The following is a 19,788-nucleotide window of genomic DNA, read 5'->3' on the forward strand; positions in this document are numbered from 1 at the left end:
ATAAATAAGAACCAGGACACTGGTCCACAATGTTATGCTATCTCATGACAAGCTTTACATTGTATTTATTTTGTATTTTCTCTTGGAGTTTGAAGCTGTCTGTATCCTGTGCTGAAAGGAAGTCTGGCATTGCATGGAATGTTCTGTGTGGGGGAAAAAACATAACCTGTCATTTTTATTTACTTACTGGCACAGCGGGATCCCCTGCAAAGCCTGGTAAACCTGCAGGTCCCTATGAAAATGAAAAGAACTGACGTTATAAAGTGATCCAGTTTCATCACAGACCATGCAGTATATGGGAAATGCGATGAGCATCAACAAACACAACGAGGAACTTGTTTCTTTAACACAGCCACTGCTAGACAGATGGGCTGAAATCCCAATGTGCATTATTGACATATAAAAATTGGCGTGTGTTTCTTTGAAATTTCTGCAGGAACAAAGGCTATATTGGAGTTGACAGACTGTTATGGGTGGGGCCTCGGTGTCACACTCCAACTTGACAATGTCTATAATTCAATTATTATGACTGATCCTGGCCATTCCACAGAAGACTGACAGTCCGAGACAATATTAGTTTTACTTTAATTACTTTGGGAACTGCCGGGTGGATTTATAGAATCATAGAATCCCTGCAGTGCAGAAGGAGGCCATTTGGCCCATTGAGCCTGCATCGACAACAATCCCACTGTGGTGAACCATCGTTGGTTCACCACTGGGGTTGTTATTGTATTACTGTTGGGCTAGGGTGTTGTTGTTATGGGGGTTGTACTATGTTGTTGGGATAGGGTGTTTACCTGTCCTAAGTGTTATCATGGCACACTCCAGTGGGGTCCCGCCTCCGGTGGCAGGGTATAAGACCCCCTGCTCCGGCAGGACCCCTTCAGTCTGAACGGGTGAATTTGTGTTAGTAGTTTCATTGTTAATGTATTAAAGCCTTCAGTTCTAAAGCCTTGTTTCCGGGTGCTCATTGAGGTGCATCAATTTAATACATTAACTGAGAATATGGAACAGATCCTAAAACCGGATCGTCTGACACTGGACCCACGTGCGGTCGGTGCAGCTAACACGTTCGAACATTGGTGGAAGTGCTTCGAGGACTACCTGGCAGCCTCGGTAGCTATCACTACAGACAGTGATAGACTCCAGGTCCTCCACGCAAGGGTAAGCGACACGATTTACCTAGCCATTCGTGCAGCTTCCACTTACCAGGGTGCCGTCGAGCTCCTAAAGAATAGGTACATTACGCCACCCAACGAGATTCACGCTCGTTATCTCCTCGCTACACGACGTCAGCAGTCGGGCGAGACCATAGAAGACTACGCCAATGAACTCCTGCAGCTTGCCAGGGGTTGTGACTGTAAGGATGTCTCCGCCGAGCAGTACATGCAAGACCTCGCCCGAGACGCGTTCGTAGCAGGGGTAGGGTCCTCGTACATCAGACTTAAGTTATTAGAAAAGGGGAAACTCAACTTGACCCAGGCAATGGGGATGGCCGTGAGGTTGGAGGCGGCGTCGAAGAGCTTGGCGCTGTACCCCGAGGACCACGTGCAGTCAACGTGGTTGGAGCAAGCTCTGCTCCCTCCTCGCCCCGCGAACCCGCGCTCCCAGATCGATTCGACGACGGCGGCAGCTCCAGGTGGCCAGCGATGCTATTTTTGCGGTGGGGCCAAGCATCCACGGCAACAGTGTCCGGCAAGAACGGCAATCTGCAGCCAGTGCGGTAAAAAAGGCCACTACGGCAAAGTCTGCAGGTCCAAACCTAAAAACGGCAGTGCAGCTTGTAACCCTCCAGAACGGAGACCATCTCTTTCGGCGCTGCAGTACCCACGAGGTCCGACCACGTGCGATCTCAGGACAGCGCCATCGTGGCAGACAGAGGAGGAGGAAGACCACCAGGAGTCGCTGCGCTTGGAGCCCTCGGCCACATGCGATTCATGTGGGCGGCCATCATGGTCCACGACGACTAGGAGCGACCAGCAGGGGTCCTCAGCATCCACATCGGCAGCATGCAGCAGCGACCAGCAGGGGTCCTCAGCATCCACATCGGCAGCATGCAGTGACACCCAGGGGCCAACGGTGGCGTCGATCTCTCTGGATCAGACCAGGCATTACAGACTGGAACATTCCATGATGGAGGTAAAGGTTAGTGGCAGAACTGTAAATTGTCTGTTTGACAGTGGGAGCACCGAAAGTTTCATACACCCTGAAACTGCTAAAAGGTGTGGACTCCGGGTTCTCCCTGCCAAACAGACAATTTCCATGGCATCACAGTCCCGGTCTGTACCGATCCAAGGACAATGTATGGTAACTCTTGAGGTACAGGGCACAGTTTACGAGCAATACAGGCTCCTTGTGCTACCTCACCTTTGCGCGCCAATTCTCCTCGGACTAAACTTTATGGCCCACATGAGGAGTGTGATCCTACAGTACGGTGGGCCACTCCCTTCACTGGCAGTAGGGAACCAGCCGCAGCCTCCAAATTGCCCAAAGCGCCCCGCATGCAATCTATCCACCCTGAAGATCACGACACCATCCCTTTTTAAAAATCTGGTACCTGGCTGCAAGCCCATCGCTACTAAAAGTAGGCGTTACAGCGCTGAGGACCGGATCTTTATTAGATCTGAGGTTCAGCGGCTCCTCAAGGAAGGGATCATACAGGCCAGTGCTAGTCCGTGGAGAGCGCAGGTCGTGGTAGTCAAAAGCGGGAACAAACCTCGGATGGTCATCGACTATAGTCAGACCATTAATAGATACACGCAGCTGGATGCGTATCCTCTCCCGCGCATTTCTGATATGGTCAATCAGATTGCGCAGTACCGAGTGTTTTCTACCATAGACCTTAAGTCCGCCTACCATCAACTCCCCATCCGCCCAGAGGACCGACAATATACGGCTTTTGAGGCGGATGGTCGTCTATACCAATTCCTCAGGGTTCCATTTGGTGTCACCAATGGGGTCTCGGTCTTCCAGCGTGCTATGGACCGAATGGTGGACCAGAACGGGTTGTGGGCTACCTTCCCGTACCTGGATAACGTCACCATCTGCGGCCATGACCAGCAGGACCACGACACGAATCTCCAACACTTTCTACGCACTGCATCTCGCCTGAATCTGACCTATAACAGGGAGAAGTGCGTATTCCGTACGCATAGGTTAGCCATCCTCGGATACGTGGTGGAAAACGGGGTCATTGGCCCTGATCCAGACCGTATGCGCCCACTCACTGAACTTCCCTTGCCCGCTAGCACGAAAGCACTGAGGAGATGCCTCGGGTTCTTTTCGTATTATGCACAGTGGGTCCCCAACTACGCGGACAAAGCTCGTCCGCTCATTAAGTCCACGACCTTCCCACTTACGCCGGAGGCCCAATTGGCCTTCAAGGTTTTGAAAAGCGACATCTCGAAAGCCACGATGCACGCGGTGGATGAATCCATCCCTTTCCAGGTGGAGAGTGATGCATCGGACTTCGCCCTAGCCGCCACACTAAACCAGGCAGGCAGGCCCGTCGCGTTTTTTTCCCGCACCCTTCAAGGCCCAGAGATTCGGCACTCAGCGGTGGAAAAGGAGGCTCAGGCCATTGTGGAGGCAGTCAGACACTGGCGCCATTACCTGGCAGGTAAGCGGTTCACCCTGATCACGGATCAACGATCCGTGGCGTTTATGTTCAGTAACACGCAGAGGGGCAAGATCAAGAACGATAAGATCTTGCGGTGGAGAATTGAGCTCTCCACCTATAATTACGATATTATGTATCGTCCAGGGAAGCTCAATGAGCCCTCGGATGCCCTCTCGCGCGGAACATGCGCCATCATGCAGGAGGACCGCTTGAAGGCTCTCCACAATGATCTGTGTCATCCTGGAGTCACCAGACTCTACCACTTCATAAAAGCCCGCAACCTACCCTACTCGGTGGAGGAGGTCAGGTCAGTTACTAGAAGTTGTCGGATTTGCGCAGAATGCAAACCACACTTTTATCGACCAGACCGGGCACATTTGGTCAAGGCCACTCGCCCTTTTGAGAGGCTGAGTGTAGATTTTAAGGGCCCCCTTCCCTCAACGGATCGGAATGTCTATTTTCTTAACATAATAGACGAATTTTCCCGGTTTCCGTTTGTTTTCCCCTGTGCGGACACGTCGACTGCCACCGTCATCAAGGCATTCAGTGAGCTTTTTACCCTGTTCGGGTACCCCTGCTATATTCATAGCGACAGGGGCTCGTCGTTCATGAGCAACGACTTGAGGCAATTCCTGCTCTCATTCGGGATTGCCTCTAGTAGAACCACGAGCTACAACCCTAGGGGTAACGGACAGGTGGAAAGGGAGAATGCTACAGTCTGGAAGGCTGTCCTACTGGCACTGAAATCCAAGGGCCTTCCAGTCTCCCGGTGGCAGGAGGTCCTTCCAACTGCGCTCCATTCTATCCGCTCCCTCCTGTGTACGGCAACCAATGCTACTCCCCACGAGAGGATGTTCTCATTCCCTCGGAAGTCGTCCTCGGGGACCTCATTGCCAGCCTGGTTGACGTACCCAGGACCCGTCCTTCTGCGGCGCCATGTGAGGGCTCGCAAGTCCGACCCCTTGGTCGAACCGGTCCAACTCCTCCACGCCAACCCTCAGTATGCCTATGTGGCATATCCTGACGGGCGAGAGGACACTGTCTCCATTAGAGACCTGGCGCCCGCAGGGGACGTAGCAACTCCTGTCGCTCCTATTCCCCCAGTCACAGATCCACTACTCCTCATTACTTCCCCAGACGTGGCGCGGTCAGCACCGGGACCAGTGCATAACACTTTTACTCCCATGTACAGCTTGCCTGAGACTCGGAGATCGGCGCCACCATCATCACCACCACCACCACCACCAAACGTTCCAGGATCCCCTACACCATCGCCTCATCAGGGCCGGCCGGCCCGGGAGTCTTTGAGGGGACAGCCAGATGTTGTTTTGAGAGAGCCACCGCAAGCACCTGCTCCGGTTTCGCAACCGGTGTTGAGAAGATCGCAGCGTCGGTGTGGTCCTCCAGACCGTCTGGACTTGTGAATCCTGTTATTTTTTTTGTCATTGTCTGTTTTCATCCACCCCGCCACCTTTGGTTCCTAAAGGAGGGGTGAATGTGGTGAACCATCGTTGGTTCACCACTGGGGTTGTTATTGTATTACTGTTGGGCTAGGGTGTTGTTGTTATGGGGGTTGTACTATGTTGTTGGGATAGGGTGTTTACCTGTCCTAAGTGTTATCATGGCACACTCCAGTGGGGTCCCGCCTCCGGTGGCAGGGTATAAGACCCCCTGCTCCGGCAGGACCCCTTCAGTCTGAACGGGTGAATTTGTGTTAGTAGTTTCATTGTTAATGTATTAAAGCCTTCAGTTCTAAAGCCTTGTTTCCGGGTGCTCATTGAGGTGCATCACCCACTCCCTACATATCCCCCTGACACTAAGGAGCAATTTAGCATGGCCAATCAATCTAACCCGCACATCTTTGGAGCACCCAGAGGAAACCTACGCAGACACGGGGAGAACGTGCAACTCCACATAGACAGTGACCCGAGGCTGGAATTAAACCTGGGTCCCTGGCGCTGTGAGGCAGCAGTACTAACCACCGTGCCCGCCCCTATGTAATCATCAATTTCATATAATCTTTTAGCTGAAACATGCAAAACTGTCAAAATGAAATCTTTTTGTTGATGATGTAGATTTTGTTCCTGTTTTTTGGGTCCTGGCCCATGCAAGGTTAAAATTCAGACTCACTCACAGAGAAATTCCAGAAGTGCCTGAGGCTGGATTTTCAACCTGCCACTTGGGCCTAAAAGAAGTATTTTGGACCAAACCGCCTGTTATAGAAATCGCTCCATTTTTATTTAACGCAAATTGACTAGTTTCTGTAATGGACAGCTGATTTGCTTTCTAGCTTTCCAATAGGAAAGTGGACATTTATATATTTTTCAGAATCCCACAACTGAGTGATTTAGATGGCAAGTGAACATGCATATTGAAATTCTGTACTTACTTAATGATCCATGGTGTTCAAAAAGCAGATTATTAATAGATATTGACTGTATTCTCACTGTAACATTTAGGCAGGGTGGGATGATTTGTCAACAGGGAGGGAATCAAGCCATTCAATTCAAATACATAGATCGGAATTCTCCGGTCTTGCACGCCCCTCTACTGCTGCCAGCGAGAATGGGGAATTTGGCATTCAGCAGGATCCCAGGAGAATCCCAGCCGCAGGCATGGTCGGAGAATTCTGGCCATAGAATCATATAATTATACAATGGTTACAACACAGAAGGAGGTTATTCAGCCCATTGTGTCATTACAGATTCTCTGTAATGGGAACTCAGCTAGTCTCATTCCCCTGCTCTTCCTGGTAGCCCTGTGAATACTTCTGGTTTCATGTTCTTATCCAATTCCCTTTTGAAAACCAGATTGTACCTGCCTTCTCCACACTCTCAGGCACTGCATTCCAGATACTAACCACTTAATGCGTAAAAACGTTTTCCCTCAGTTTGATCCTTTTGTTAATCAGTGCCCTCTAGTTCTCGACCGTTCTGTCAATGAGCAAAGCTCTTCTTTATCTGTCCTGTCCACAGCTCTCATAATTTTGAACAACCATCCTTTAAGGTAAATGTTTGACTGGTGGCTCTGATTGAGTTCGACGGATAAATTGCAAAACCTCTTTACAACTTCAAAAGACTCTTACTAGTATATCTCCAGCTGTTTTAAAGTCATCACATAGGCATTGGGCAGACACCATGTGATTGGCCATGTGCAAGGGAGTATGATTGAAGGTTCAGAATTTACTGGATGTTAGTGCAGGGAAAATGACTGCCATTTTGTATATTCTGGCATAGTTAAATGCACAATTATTCTTAATCTTTCATTTGCTTTTCCTTCTATTTGTTTATCTCTCTACCTCTTAAATTACTGTCTCATAGTTTAATTCCAAGGCATGATCCGAAATAGTGCTTACTCTTCACTTTCACAGAGAATCACATAGTTCACCCAGCAACTAAAATATAATGAAAAGGGTGCTCTATTCAACCAATGAACATGGAATATTTATATAGATAATGGGCAAATAAAGGTGAAATCTAGGTTGTAGGGTGGGAAAGACTGATGACATTGAGGGAAACATCCAGGTAAAACCATGACGGAATCATTGCAAGACCAGTTTGGAAGCAGATGTTACTTCTAAGTTTACTGTCCTGTCTGCTAAGTATGGAAACACTTACCATCAAACCTTTCATTCCTGGTGGTCCAGGAAATCCAAGGTTTCCCTGTTAACATCAAAAAGAAAAAGAAAAAAAGTTGTATTGTGTTCAAATTTAGCTATGAAAATGTCAACTATTACAATCGTCATTAAGCTAAGTGTTCGAGACAAACTTCACTTTGTAATTAATAATGGGGAGGCAGTGGCATAGCAATATTGTCATTGGATTAGTAATCCAGAGGCCTAGGGCAAGATCTGGGGACCTGGGTTCAAATATCACCATGGCAGATGGTGAAATCTGAATTCAATAAAGGATATGGAATTAAGTGACCAATGATAACTATGAAACTATTGTTGACTGTTGTAAAAACCCATCTGGTTCCTCCAGTGGAAGCCCCACTCTCAGCTGGTTTACCCCTGCCCCAGCATGCCTTCCTTCCAGAGGGATGAGTAGCCTACTCGCTCTCCTGCAGCCCTCAGCTAGTTTGTCCGGCTCCCAACTGAAATAACTTCCAGTGTCTCTTCACCAAAACTGATTTATTTACAACGGTTTGCAATACTCAGGCAGGTATAGAGTATTCACCCCGAGTGCGGGCGACCCAAACACTCCACATTATGGGTGGGATTTTCCAGCTGCGGTCATCCCAAGACCAAAAGATCTCGCCTGAGATCAGTGGACCTTCGCATGGTCCTGTCCCGCCTGCTATGATTCCCGTGGTGGGTGGGACAGGAAAATTCCGGCCTATATGTCTCTGTAGAGCTCCCTTAACAGGCTTCAATTTGGGAGCTCATATTCCAGCAGGCCCAACTCATGGACCTCATTGAAGTCTTTGCACAAAACTGTTATGGTTGTGGGGTTGGCTTCTTTCCGGTATGTCGGCTGTTGGCTGACTTTCATGTACATTTTTATTTGATTATTTAATCAGCTCCGATGGCTAATTTACACCTGGGAGAAAGCAGACATAACTGCAGTGTGATTGTTGTTGCTTTGCCGTTACAATTCTCCATCATAACAAACTTGGTTAGTCCTTTCCTTATTTTAACTCCAGTCCTTTATGGAGCTGACGTACCTTGGGACCTTCTGGACCTCGAGGACCCTCTGTACCTGGAAACCCTGAAATTCCAGGTGGACCCTGTGAACCAGGGAATCCTCTTTCACCCTGCAATGATATGGAGGAAGATTAGGAAGTCAGCTTTGTAGAAGTACTTGAAAAGTTCAATCAAGCTAAGATTAACAACTCCTCTCGCCTCATGGTGTATATCTTAATATGCTGAGGAGGATAAAAGGAAAATCTGGAGGTCTTTATTAATAAATTGCTGAACAGAAGTCAGATGCTACGGTTGAAAACAAGTAAACATAACTGCATTTAAGAGAGAGTCAACGACACATCCTTTAGCATAATATTAAGATCGTTTATGCACCAAATATGATCTCAATTTCACTCAAAACTTTCCCAGCAAGCATGCCACTCTGGGCAAACCCAATACAATGACCTGGAAGTGACCTGCAGCATGAACTGAGCCAGACTGGCATTTCGCCTCAGGCCTCAAGGATAGCATTGAGAGGGAAGAGGACAGTGATCAATGGAGGGGAGGGCAGTGATTGGGATTTATGTATTTACAGCAGCAATTGATACCAATTCACATCAGTGTACATATACTGTTGATGCACAAGCTCACGCTCCCATTCACACAGGGCAGTATAATATCAAAGCCATGAGTAGTTTTCTGCAAATTACCTGATCAGTATGTCTGAGGCATGACACAAAAATAACACTCTTAACATTCTCACCTGATCAGATTATTCAGCTGCATAAAATTTTCCTTTAACAGTGGTGGTGGCATGGTGGCACAGTGGTTAGCACCGCTGCCTCACAGCGCCACAGACCCGGGTTCAATTCTGGCTTTGGATGGTTGTCTGTGTGGAGTTTGCAAGTTCTCCCCACATCTGCGTGAGTTTCCTCTGGGTGCTCCAGTTTCCTCCCACAGTCCAAAGATGTACAGGTTAGGTGGATTGGCCATGGTAAATGCGTGAGATTATGGGGGAGTGGGGTAGTAGGCCTGGGTAAGAATGCCCCCTTCTGCACTGTAGGGATTCTATAGTTCTAACTTGGCCTATGGTATGTAGGATTTCTCACTTTCCCACTGAACTGGCTCAGCACTCGGTCACCAGCAGCCGTGTTCCATTTGAGGTTCTTGGATACGAATAACACCAACAAGGCAAATGTCTACAAACTCTCTCTTACCCGGGTCACATCAATCCTGGTGGTGTCACTTTCCTGAGTTCCTTTTCAACCGTCCAACCAACAATGCACAGTTCACGATCTGAGCTCTGATACAAACTCTCATCTCTTTTGTATGCCTAAGCTACCTGCACCTTGTTGAGGATTCAGTTACTTTTAACTCACTTGGACACTGCTTCCTCCAAAGTTTCCGGAATTCCATTCTCTCTCATTTACCCTGATTTCTGGTCAATAATGATCCAATCACATTCAATTCATATCTTTGCTCTCACTCCTTTCCTTTTATTTCACAATAATGACCTCACCATCCATCTCATTAACCTCCAGTTACTCATCATATTCAGACATTTCTGCCATCTATTACACGATCCCACCATCAAATTACATCTTTCCTGAAGTCTTCCTGAGAGATTGCTCTCTTAATGATACCATTTTCAGTTTTCCAACAACACTGCTCCTGGCTGTTTCATCCCAAGTGATTTCTCATTCAGTCAATAGTACTTGCCCATATTTCACTGTCCAGTTACATGTATCTTCCCATTGTACTGTGTTTGTTGCTGTTGGGGTTTCCTGTGGACCAGATGTGACTTGAACAAATAAGATCACCGTTGAAGCATTAATGCATCAGTATGTAGCCAGTACGGGCTCCCTCTACACCCAGAAAATGATTACTATTTAATTCATAATAATGCTTCTCTGAGGTTTATCGCAAAGGAGGTTGGAGAACCTGTGAAATAAAATAAGGGACACTTCGACAATGGGCCTGGGGCAGGGCTGGGCATGCAGAGTTGGCTGGTGACCATAGGAGCAGGATCTGTGAGAGCAGAGAGGAGTTGGTAAATATCAGAGTGGGGGACGTTTCAACATAAAGAGGGATGAGGAGGGGGGTGATCAGACCATTATAGTTATTTTGTTGCATCACAACGTTATCACCTCTCTGCTAGCTGACTCATTGGCTTACAATCCTGGTAAACTCATCCTACAGGCTGTCCTAGATTTACAAGAGAAAAGGTGTCCCTCAAGGGACATGGGACAAACGGTTAAAATAAGGGATGATCCTTGAAAATACAGGGCAGTTGGCCACCCTATGGGGAACTACCATGGCAACTTTATCCCTCCATGTCTAAGAGATGACAGCAACAAGTGACAAACTGGTCCAAGTATCAGTGAGTAACCTGCAGGGCAGAGGGAGAAAGGAGAGCAATAAAATAAACCCTCAGTTTACCTCATTCTCACTTTGCAGTATTGGGTATGAAGTTCACACTGTGTCCTCACAGGAGCTGGCATTGAGATATAGCTGAATCATGCAGCATTTTCATTTACCTAGTAAATGGTCTACGTAAAAGGTGCAATAATTTGGAATATTACTAAATTAATATATTTAACTTACATCACAGCTGGCAATTCTTTCACTTCTAATCTTTAAAGTGCAGACTATGCACTGGTTTGTAGGAAGCACTGACAGTCTTACCTTATCACCTTTCACTCCATCACAGTGACATTGCGATTTACCGCTACATGTACAAGCCTGAAAGAAACAGACATGAGAAGCATAAGAAAAGGGAACAGTTCAGAAGTGATTAAACTTTACTGTACTGTGTAACCTAGTCATGTGGGATTAAACACAAGGATCACTGGAAACAAGTCATTTGGAACTAAGTATGAAGGTCAAACAAGAATGAAATGAGAAGTTCTTTGTGGCTTTACTGCACATTTTTCAGGAGTCCAATGTCAACTTGACCGTGTCAAAGTGGAAAATGAGTGCATTTTAAATCTTTGATGATACAGCATTTAATAAATATACCAGTAGCTTCTAATGGCAGATCATCAGTGCTGCATCAAGCTGTCAAATAAAATTCTCTTAACTGCCTCTTTGAGTTGTCTGGGAAAATGTTGACATCTGGCCGGAACTACCATTGCAAAATATTCAGTATAAATACCCAGTAACACTCTCCAAGCACTGGACACTGAGAAACATTGCAGAAAAATCCTGGCTGAAGGTGTTAGATAAGTACCAGCCCTCAACATGGTGAAATAGGCCAGGTTATTGCCACCTTCCAAAATAGAGAAGGGTGGGAATCTCCGGCCATGCTTGCCCCAAAACCGGAAAATCCCGCCCGAGGTCAACAGACCTTTGCATGGTCCATCCGCTATGATTCCTGTGGTGGGTGGGACAGGAAAATTCTCCCGTGTTTCTGAATGGAGGGCTGTGACAAGTGGCATTCCTCACCGATCAGTGCTGGGACCTTTGCTGTTCGTAATATATATATAAATGATTTGGAGGAAAATGTAACTGATTTGATTAGTAAGTTTGCAGATGACACAAAGGTTGGAGGATTTGCAGAGAGCGATGAGGACCATCAGAGGATACAGCAGGATATAGATCGGTTGGAGACTTGGGTGGAGAAATGGCAGATGGAGTTTAATCCGGACAAATGTGAGGTAATGCATTTTGGAAGGTCTAATACAGGTAGGAAATATACAGTAAATGGCAGAACCTTTAAGAGTATTGATAGACAGAGCGACCTGGGTGCACAGATACACAGGTCACTGAAAGTGGCAACGCATATGGAGAAGGTAGTCTAGAAGGCATACGGCATGCTTGCCTTCATCAGCGGGGCACTGAGTTAAAAAATTGGCAAGTCATGTTGCAGATTTATAGAACTTTAGTTAGGCCGCACTTGGAATATAATGTTCAATTCTGGTCGCCACACTATCAGAAGGATGTGGAGGCTTTGGAACAGGTACAGAAAAGGTTTATCAGGATGTTGCCTGGTATGGAGGGCATTAGCTATGAGGAGAGGTTGGAGAAACTTGGTTTGTTCTCACTGGAACGATGGAGGTTGAGGGGCGACCTGATAGAAGTCTACAAGATTATGAGGGGCATGGACAGAGTGGATAGTCAGAAGCTTTTTCCCAGGGTAGAAGAGTCAATTACTAGGGGTCTTAGGTTTAAGGTGCGAGGGGAAATGTTTAAAGGAGGTGAACGAGGCAAGGTTTTTACACAGATGGTGGGTGCCTGGAACTCGCTGCCGGGGGAGGTAGTGGAAGCAGATATGATAGTGACTTTTAAGGGGCGTCTTGAAAAATACATGAATAGGATGGGAATGGAGGGATATGGTCCCCGGAAGGGTAGGGGTTTTTAGTTCAGTCGGGCAGCATGGTCGGTGCAGGCTTGGAGGGCTGAAGGGCTTGTTCCTGTGCTGTAATTTTCTTTGTGTAAGCTGACTGATTTTTGTATCTCCCACGACATTTAAGTTAAGCCTAAACTCAAAGACGGCTCTGTTCTCTCCACGCTGGCTTTGGGCGGGCGTCATGGTCACTCTGCCGACTTCATGCCTATTTTGGGTAGAAGCCAAAGATTTTCCGTTTTTTCACTGAGGCATCACTTTTTCACTCCAATTATACTGTGGTAAAAACTGTCCCCTTTCCTCCCCGCTGGTATTCAGTACGATCATCTACCTTGTCAAATAAATGTTGATATTTTTCTTTGTTTTGATGGGAAGTTAGCTCAAAGGAAGCTTTGATATGCCCAACAGTGTCATATGAGTGTTTCCTTTCACTCTTTGTCACTGGCCTTTTCTCATTGTTTTAAAGATGCTGTATAAACGCAACTTAGTGTTGTTATTAACTCCATCCACTTTTGTCACTGAATTACGGGGATGTGGCTGCAGGATGACAAGGATTGGGTCCTGAATAGTGAGGGGTATATGATATTCAAGAAGAATTGGAAGCTAGGTAAAGGTGGAGGGGTAGCACAGTTAATCAAGGATGGCATTTGTGCAATAGTGGGAGATGACCTTGGCTCAGGAGATCAGGATGTAGAATGGGTTCGGGTGGGGATGAGGAATAGTAGGGGATAGATGTCAGTAGTGGGAATGGTCTACAGACCCCTGAACAGTAACCAAAATATAGTGCACAGTATACAAGAAAAGATATTGGGTGGTATTTTTTGTTCATTTACAGGATGTGGGTGTTGCTGACCAGGCCAGAATTTATTGCCCACCCCTAATTGCCCTTCAGAAGGTGGTGGTGAGCTGCCTTCTTGAATTGCTGCAGTCCCTGAAGTGTAGATACACACATAGTGCTGTTAGGGAGGGAATTCCAGGATTTTGACCCAGTAAGCATGAAGGATTAGTGATATATTTCGAAGCCAGGATGGTGAGTGACTTGGAAGGGAACCTCCAAGTGATGGTGTTCCCAGGTATCTGCTACTCTTGTCTTTCTAGATGGTTGTGGTCATGGGTTTGGAAGGTGCTGCCTGAGGAACCTTGGTGAGTTCCTGCAGTGCAGGTTGTAGATGGTACACACAGCTGCCACTGTTAGTCAGTGGTGGAGGGATTGAATGTTTGTGGAAGAGATAGTAATCAAGTAGATTTCTTTGTTCTGGATGCTGTCGAGTTTCTTGAGTGTTGTTGGAGTTGCGCTCACCCAGGCAAGCGGAGAGTATTCCAACACACTCCTGCTTCTCCCTTGTAAATGTTGGACTGGCTTTGAAAGGTCAGGAAGTGAGTTACTCACCACAGGATTCCTAACCTTTGGCCTACTCTGGTAGCCACAGTATTTATCTGGTTGGTCCAGTTCAGTTTCTGCTCAATAGTAACCCCCAGGATGTTGATTGTGGGGAATTCAGTGTTCGTAACGCCATTGAATGTCAAGGGGTGATGGTTAGATCCTCTCTTTTGGAGATGGCCATTGCCTGGCACTTGTGCGGCACAAATGCTACTTGCCACTTGTCGGCCCAAACCTGGAATTGGTCCAGGTCTTAAATAGTTAGATTAACTGTTTCAGTATCCAAGGAGCCGTGACTGGTGCTGTACGAACATCCCCACTTCTGACCTTATGATGGAAGGAAGGTCATTAATGAAGCAGCTGAAGATGGTTGGGCCTAGAACACCACCCTGAGGACCTCCTGCTGTGATGTCCTGGAGCTGTTATGATTGACCTCCAACCACCCAATCATCTTCCTTTGTGCCAGGTATGACTCCAACCAATGGAAGTTTTCCCCCGATTCCCATTGACTCCAGTTTTGCCAGGGCTCCTTGATGCCACACTTGGTCAAATGCTGCTTTGATGTCAAGCGCAGCCACTTTCATGTCACCTCTGGAGTTCTGCTCTTTAGTCCATGTTTGAACCAAGGCTGTAATGAGGTCAGGAGCTGAGTGACCCTGGCGATGTGTGTGATAAAGGGACGGCAATAATCACGGCTGACCGTGAATAAACTAGAAAAATCAGATTGGCAATAGTAACCTGAATGAGGAGTTCATAGAATGCTTTCGAGACAGTTTCTTAGAGCGGCATGTTCTGGAATGAACCAGAAAGCTAGTTATATTAGACTTGGTATTGTGTAATGTGACAGGATTAATTAATGACCTCAAGAGTAAAGGTAACAGCGACCACAATATGATTAATTTTTACATCCAGTTTGAAAGGGAGAAGAGTGGGTCTAAGACTAGTATTTTAAACTTAAACTCTTAAATTCTACCGGCTGCTGTGGTGGGATTTGAATCCATGTCCCCAGGAGTTGTGGCCTGAATGTCTGTATTACTAGTACAGTGACATTACCACTCCGCAGCCTTGATCTTATTGAATGGCTTGAGAGGCCAAATAGCTCACTGCTGCTCCTATTTCCTATGTATGTTCGTAGTCATGTCTGACTAGTTGTCTCTTTCAAAATCCCATTCGCAGTTGATACAGTATAAAGTTCATCAGGGTGTTTTGACCTTTCCTTCGTGATGAGTCACAAGGTTGGTGGGAATATTTAACTCTGTGACTCAGTCAATCAGAAAACACAACCAGCAGATTCCCCTTTAAATGAAGAGACAGATTGTTAGCTGGCCCAATTCTGGAATGCTGCTGTGAATGATGCAAATTATACCAATCGGAGAGAGAGACTCGCTGCAACATTATATTACCCGCTTAAAACTCCACTGGACGAAATTTAGCATTGGGGAGACAGGAGTCTCACCCACCAGTTGGAGAACGAATGGGAACCCCACGTTGCTTTTCTCTGGGAAGCTCAATGCAATTACTTGGTAAGCAGGCATTTACCTGGGCAGCTTAAGGCTCCCTGTCAGGTTAAAACCTCCAGCAGCATCTAAATCCTGCCCCTGAGAGCTGCCAGCCAAAGACTGGGGGGGGTATCTCTTCATTCTCAGCAATACCACCAGGAGCAGTGACCGATGCCTGTAGCAAACTGGGACTTTCACCGGGGATCATTGCTGGATCTCCTGAAAGAGGAGCAGGAGGGGTCCATGGGGAGACTGTCTTGTGGGCAAGAGGTATGGGGGCTGGGGGGGAGGGGCGGGCAGTAGATGCAAGAGCCTGGGCTGGTTCTCAGCCAGTTTCTCCCTTGTCCCAACACCAAATCCCTCAATTGGGCACAGCTTGTGAACAAGCTCCCACAGATTAGTGAGCAGCTTTCTGGACGGACAGGAGACCCTTCCAAGTGTTAATCCCTGAGCCACCATTAAATCCCTATGGGCCCAGGGATAATTGGCTTTAAACGGTCCATTAACAAGCCTAAATGTCTTCTCGCTGCTAGCAGGTGGGTGTCCCGCATTGGCCCATTTCCACGGCTCACTAAATGGGAAACAGCTTTCCTGCAGCCGGGTGTCTGATGCGTGTCTTCCCGTGTAACCTCCCAGCTCGCCCACTGCACCGCCTCCTCTCAAGGGCTCCACTAACCTCCCCTCGGTATTGTTCCTTCAGTCAACTTTAAAATAAATGAACTTGCTGAGCAGGCCTGACAAAGAGGAAGGCATAGTGATCGCTTGCGGTCAAGTAGCTCACAGCGGTGTAATCTAATGGGCAGGAGCATGTCGATTTTATTAATTGGTTTTGTATAACGTCAGATGCCAGCCACACCTGAGCCCTCAGCCCTCCATTATCACCAGCTTTGTATCAAATTACTTGAATCATGAAATCATTCGTCCTTTGCCTCAGGCAGATGTATGACAACCTCGTAAGTCAGAAGGTATGAATGTTTTGGAATATCAATCCCCTCATTTCTGGTGCAAGTCCTGATTGTAAATGCGCCAAGGCAATAATCGGAGAATCAATAGTCACAATTCGCTGTCCTGGATTTTGGGGTCATCACTGCAGCAAGAGTACTCGTGGCTGACCATGAAGAAAGCTGCCCACAAAGATTTGGTGATCTCTTTACGGTTTGCCATCCTTTCTGACAGCAGTTTACATCTGGTGCCAAGTCAATGGGCTGTCTTGGTGTGTTAGAGTGGTGATGATGTCAGCTCGCAATTGCTTACACAGCACATCAGGAAGTTAAAAATAGAGTTAATATCATCCCCTTTCAATTTAATTTGTAAGATATTGAAATACATGATTATGACTGGATTAAGAAAGAAGTTTAAAGTAAAGAAAGAAATAGAAACATAGAAACGAGAAGCAGGAGTAGGCCATTAGACCCTTCGAGCCTCCTCCACTATTCAAAGAACAAAGAAAATTACAGCACAGGAAAAGGCCCTCCAAGCCTGCACCGACCATGCTGCCTGACTGAACTAAAACCCCCTACCCTTCCGGGGACCATATTCCTCTAGTCCCATTCTATTCATGTATTTGTCAAGACGCCCCTTAAAAGTTACTACCGTATCCGCTTCCACTACCTCCCCCGGCAACGAGTTCCAGATACATTTTGATCATGGCTGATCATCAAATTCATTATTCTGATTCCACTTTCCCTCTCCCATATCCCTTGATCCCTTTAGCCCCAAGAGCTATATCCAATTCCTTCTTGAAATCAGACAACGTTTTGGCCTCAACTACTTTCTGCGGTAGTGAATTCCCCAGATTCACCACTCCCTGGATTAAGAGGTTTCTCCTCACCTGTGTCCTTAACCTCAAACTATTACCCCTAAAATCTAAAAATTAAAAATGTCAAAAATATGTGAAAGTCTTCATCATAGTGGAGAAATTTGTCATTCCACAAATATAAAATTAGCTTTTCAATTCCAGTGTTTCAGAGTAGTTATGAAGTTAGTTTGACTTTAAGAAACGTAATTATGCATCATTTAACAAGGTGTAACTTTTTTCAAGGGTTTTTACAGTGTAAGAGTGGAAGTTCTTGTTGGTTCAACTGATTCTTCATTGATTGGAGTCAGCAGCACCCCCTCTCGAGGAGTGCAGACTCACTAACAGCAAATTCATGTCAAGGCTGAGACAGACAGACAGATTTTTAATCAGTTAAGGAATCAAGGGTTATGGGGATAAGGCAGGAAGGTGGAGTTGAGGATTATCATATCACAGTCATCTCATTGAATGGTGGAGCAGAATCGATGGGCTGAATGGCCTACGTCTGCTCCTCCATCTTGTGGTCTTGTGGGCTGACTCTCGGGGGGGAAATTTTCCTGTCCCACCCACCGCAGGAATTGTAGCGGGCATGGGGTGGACCATGCAAAGGTCTGCTGACCTCGGGCGGGATTTTCCGGTTTTGGGGCGGGTGCAGCCGGAAAATCCCGCTCCAGAGGTTGCTCTCCATTTCAGTGAAGCAATGACAGTAAACGCTGACAGTTTGCCGTCATTATCATCGCAAAACTTAGGTCACACCACAGTGCACCCCAATCTGCAATTCACATCAAGATTTTAGTCACAAAAGTAACAATTATTTGTTAATTTAAACAGTAAAATGTGATTCCTGTGATTGCACCAGAGTGAGCCCATCAGGGCTATTTTGCAATGGTATAATTGTCAGAGGCAATCACAGTGGTGTTAATTCAGCAAACTGGATTCTGCTGTCGAGGAGGAAATCTGCCATATTAACCCATTCTCTTCTGTATGTGGCTGGATAGTTGATTCTTACTTGTCCTCTGAAATAGCCAATCAAGCTATTCAGTTGACCCAAACTTCTACTAAAAAGGAAGAGTAAAACCAATGGACCACCCGCTGATCTGGACACTGGGAAGAACAATAATCCTCACAAACATCGTTGTGCTAAATTTGGGAGAGCGGTCCCACAGATTAGTGAATAGAATCGTAGAACAACCCTACCCAGGCCTCAACCCTGTAATCCACATATTTACCCTGCTAATCTCCCTGACAATAGGGGCAACTGAGCATGGCCAATCAACCTAATCCACACATCTTTGGACTGTGGGAGAAAACCGGAGCACCCGGAGGAAACCCATGCAGACATGGGGGGAACGCGCAAACTCCACACAGACAGTTACCCAAGGCTGGAATTGAACCAAGGTGCCTGGCGCTGTGAGGCAGCAGTGCTAACCACTGTGCTACCATGCCGCTCACAAACAGCCTGATAAATTTATATACACAGAATCAGCCAAAATCCCAGATTACTTTGTTACTACCTCTGACATGCCTGTCCCATAGACCATAAGACATAAAAGCATACTTAGGCCATTTGACCCATCATGTCTGCTCTGCCATTCAATCATGGCTGATATGTTTCTCAACCCCATTCTCCTGCCTTCTCCCCGTAACCCTTGATCCCCTTACCTATCAAGAACCTATCTACTCTGTCTTAAATATACTCAATGACTTGGCCTCCACAGCCTTATGTGGCAATGAATTCCACAGATTCACTACCCTCTGGCTGAAGAAATTCCTCCTCATCTTGGTTTAGAGTGCCTTTGCTCTGAGGCTGTGCCCTCAAATCCTAGTCTCGCCTACTAATGGAAACATCTTCTCCACGTCCACTCTATCCAGGCCTTTCAGTATTCTGTAAATTTCATCCTTCTAAACTCCATTAAGTACAGACCCAGAGTCCTCAAACACTCCTCATACGTCAAGCTTTTATTCCTGGGATCATTCTCGTGAACATCCACTGGACCCTCTCCAAGGCCAGCACATCCTTCCTTAGATACGGGGCCCAAAATTGCTCACAATATTCCAAATGTGGTCTAACCAGAGCCCTAGAAAGCCTCAGCAGTACATCCCTGCTTTTGCATTCTAGTCCTCTCAAAATGAATGATAACATTCCATTTGCCTTCCTAACTACCAACTCAACCTGCAAGTTAACCTTATGCGAATCCTGAACTAGGACTCCCTAATCACTTTGCACTTCTAAATTCTGAATTCTCTCCTCATTTAGAAAATATTCTTAGCCTCTATTCGTTTGATAAGCGTTTGATAAGGTTCCCCATGGTAAGCTTTTACAGAAAATACGGACACATGGGATTGAGGGTGATTTAGTGGTTTGGATCAGGAATTGGCTAGCTGTAAGAAAACAAAGGGTGGTGGTTGATGGGAAATATTCATCCTGGAGTTCAGTTACTAGTGGTGTACCGCAAGGATCTGTTTTGGGGCCACTGCTGTTTGTCATTTTTATTAATGACTTGGATGAGGGTGTGGAAGGATGG

The 19,788-nt window shown here is 46.5% G+C and overlaps 1 protein-coding gene across 3 annotated transcripts in view; it reads right to left on the reverse strand.

Moving 5' to 3' along the window:
- The window catches only part of LOC144488060 (uncharacterized), a 105,322-nt gene that overhangs the window by 5,727 nt on the left and 79,807 nt on the right, over positions 1-19,788 (reverse strand). For 2 of the 3 annotated variants that reach the window (XM_078206080.1, XM_078206097.1), the window contains exons 2-5: positions 10,929-10,985; positions 8,285-8,374; positions 7,237-7,281; positions 188-232 (exon numbers count right to left, since the gene is read on the reverse strand). In XM_078206080.1, coding sequence (XP_078062206.1) covers positions 188-232; positions 7,237-7,281; positions 8,285-8,374; positions 10,929-10,985 — 237 coding nt within the window. The remainder of the gene's footprint in view (positions 1-187; positions 233-7,236; positions 7,282-8,284; positions 8,375-10,928; positions 10,986-19,788) is intronic. The other variant, XM_078206089.1, reaches the window with a different exon arrangement.

The sequence above is a fragment of the Mustelus asterias genome, chromosome 3, assembly GCF_964213995.1.
Source record: "Mustelus asterias chromosome 3, sMusAst1.hap1.1, whole genome shotgun sequence".
Taxonomy (NCBI): Eukaryota; Metazoa; Chordata; class Chondrichthyes; order Carcharhiniformes; family Triakidae; genus Mustelus; species Mustelus asterias.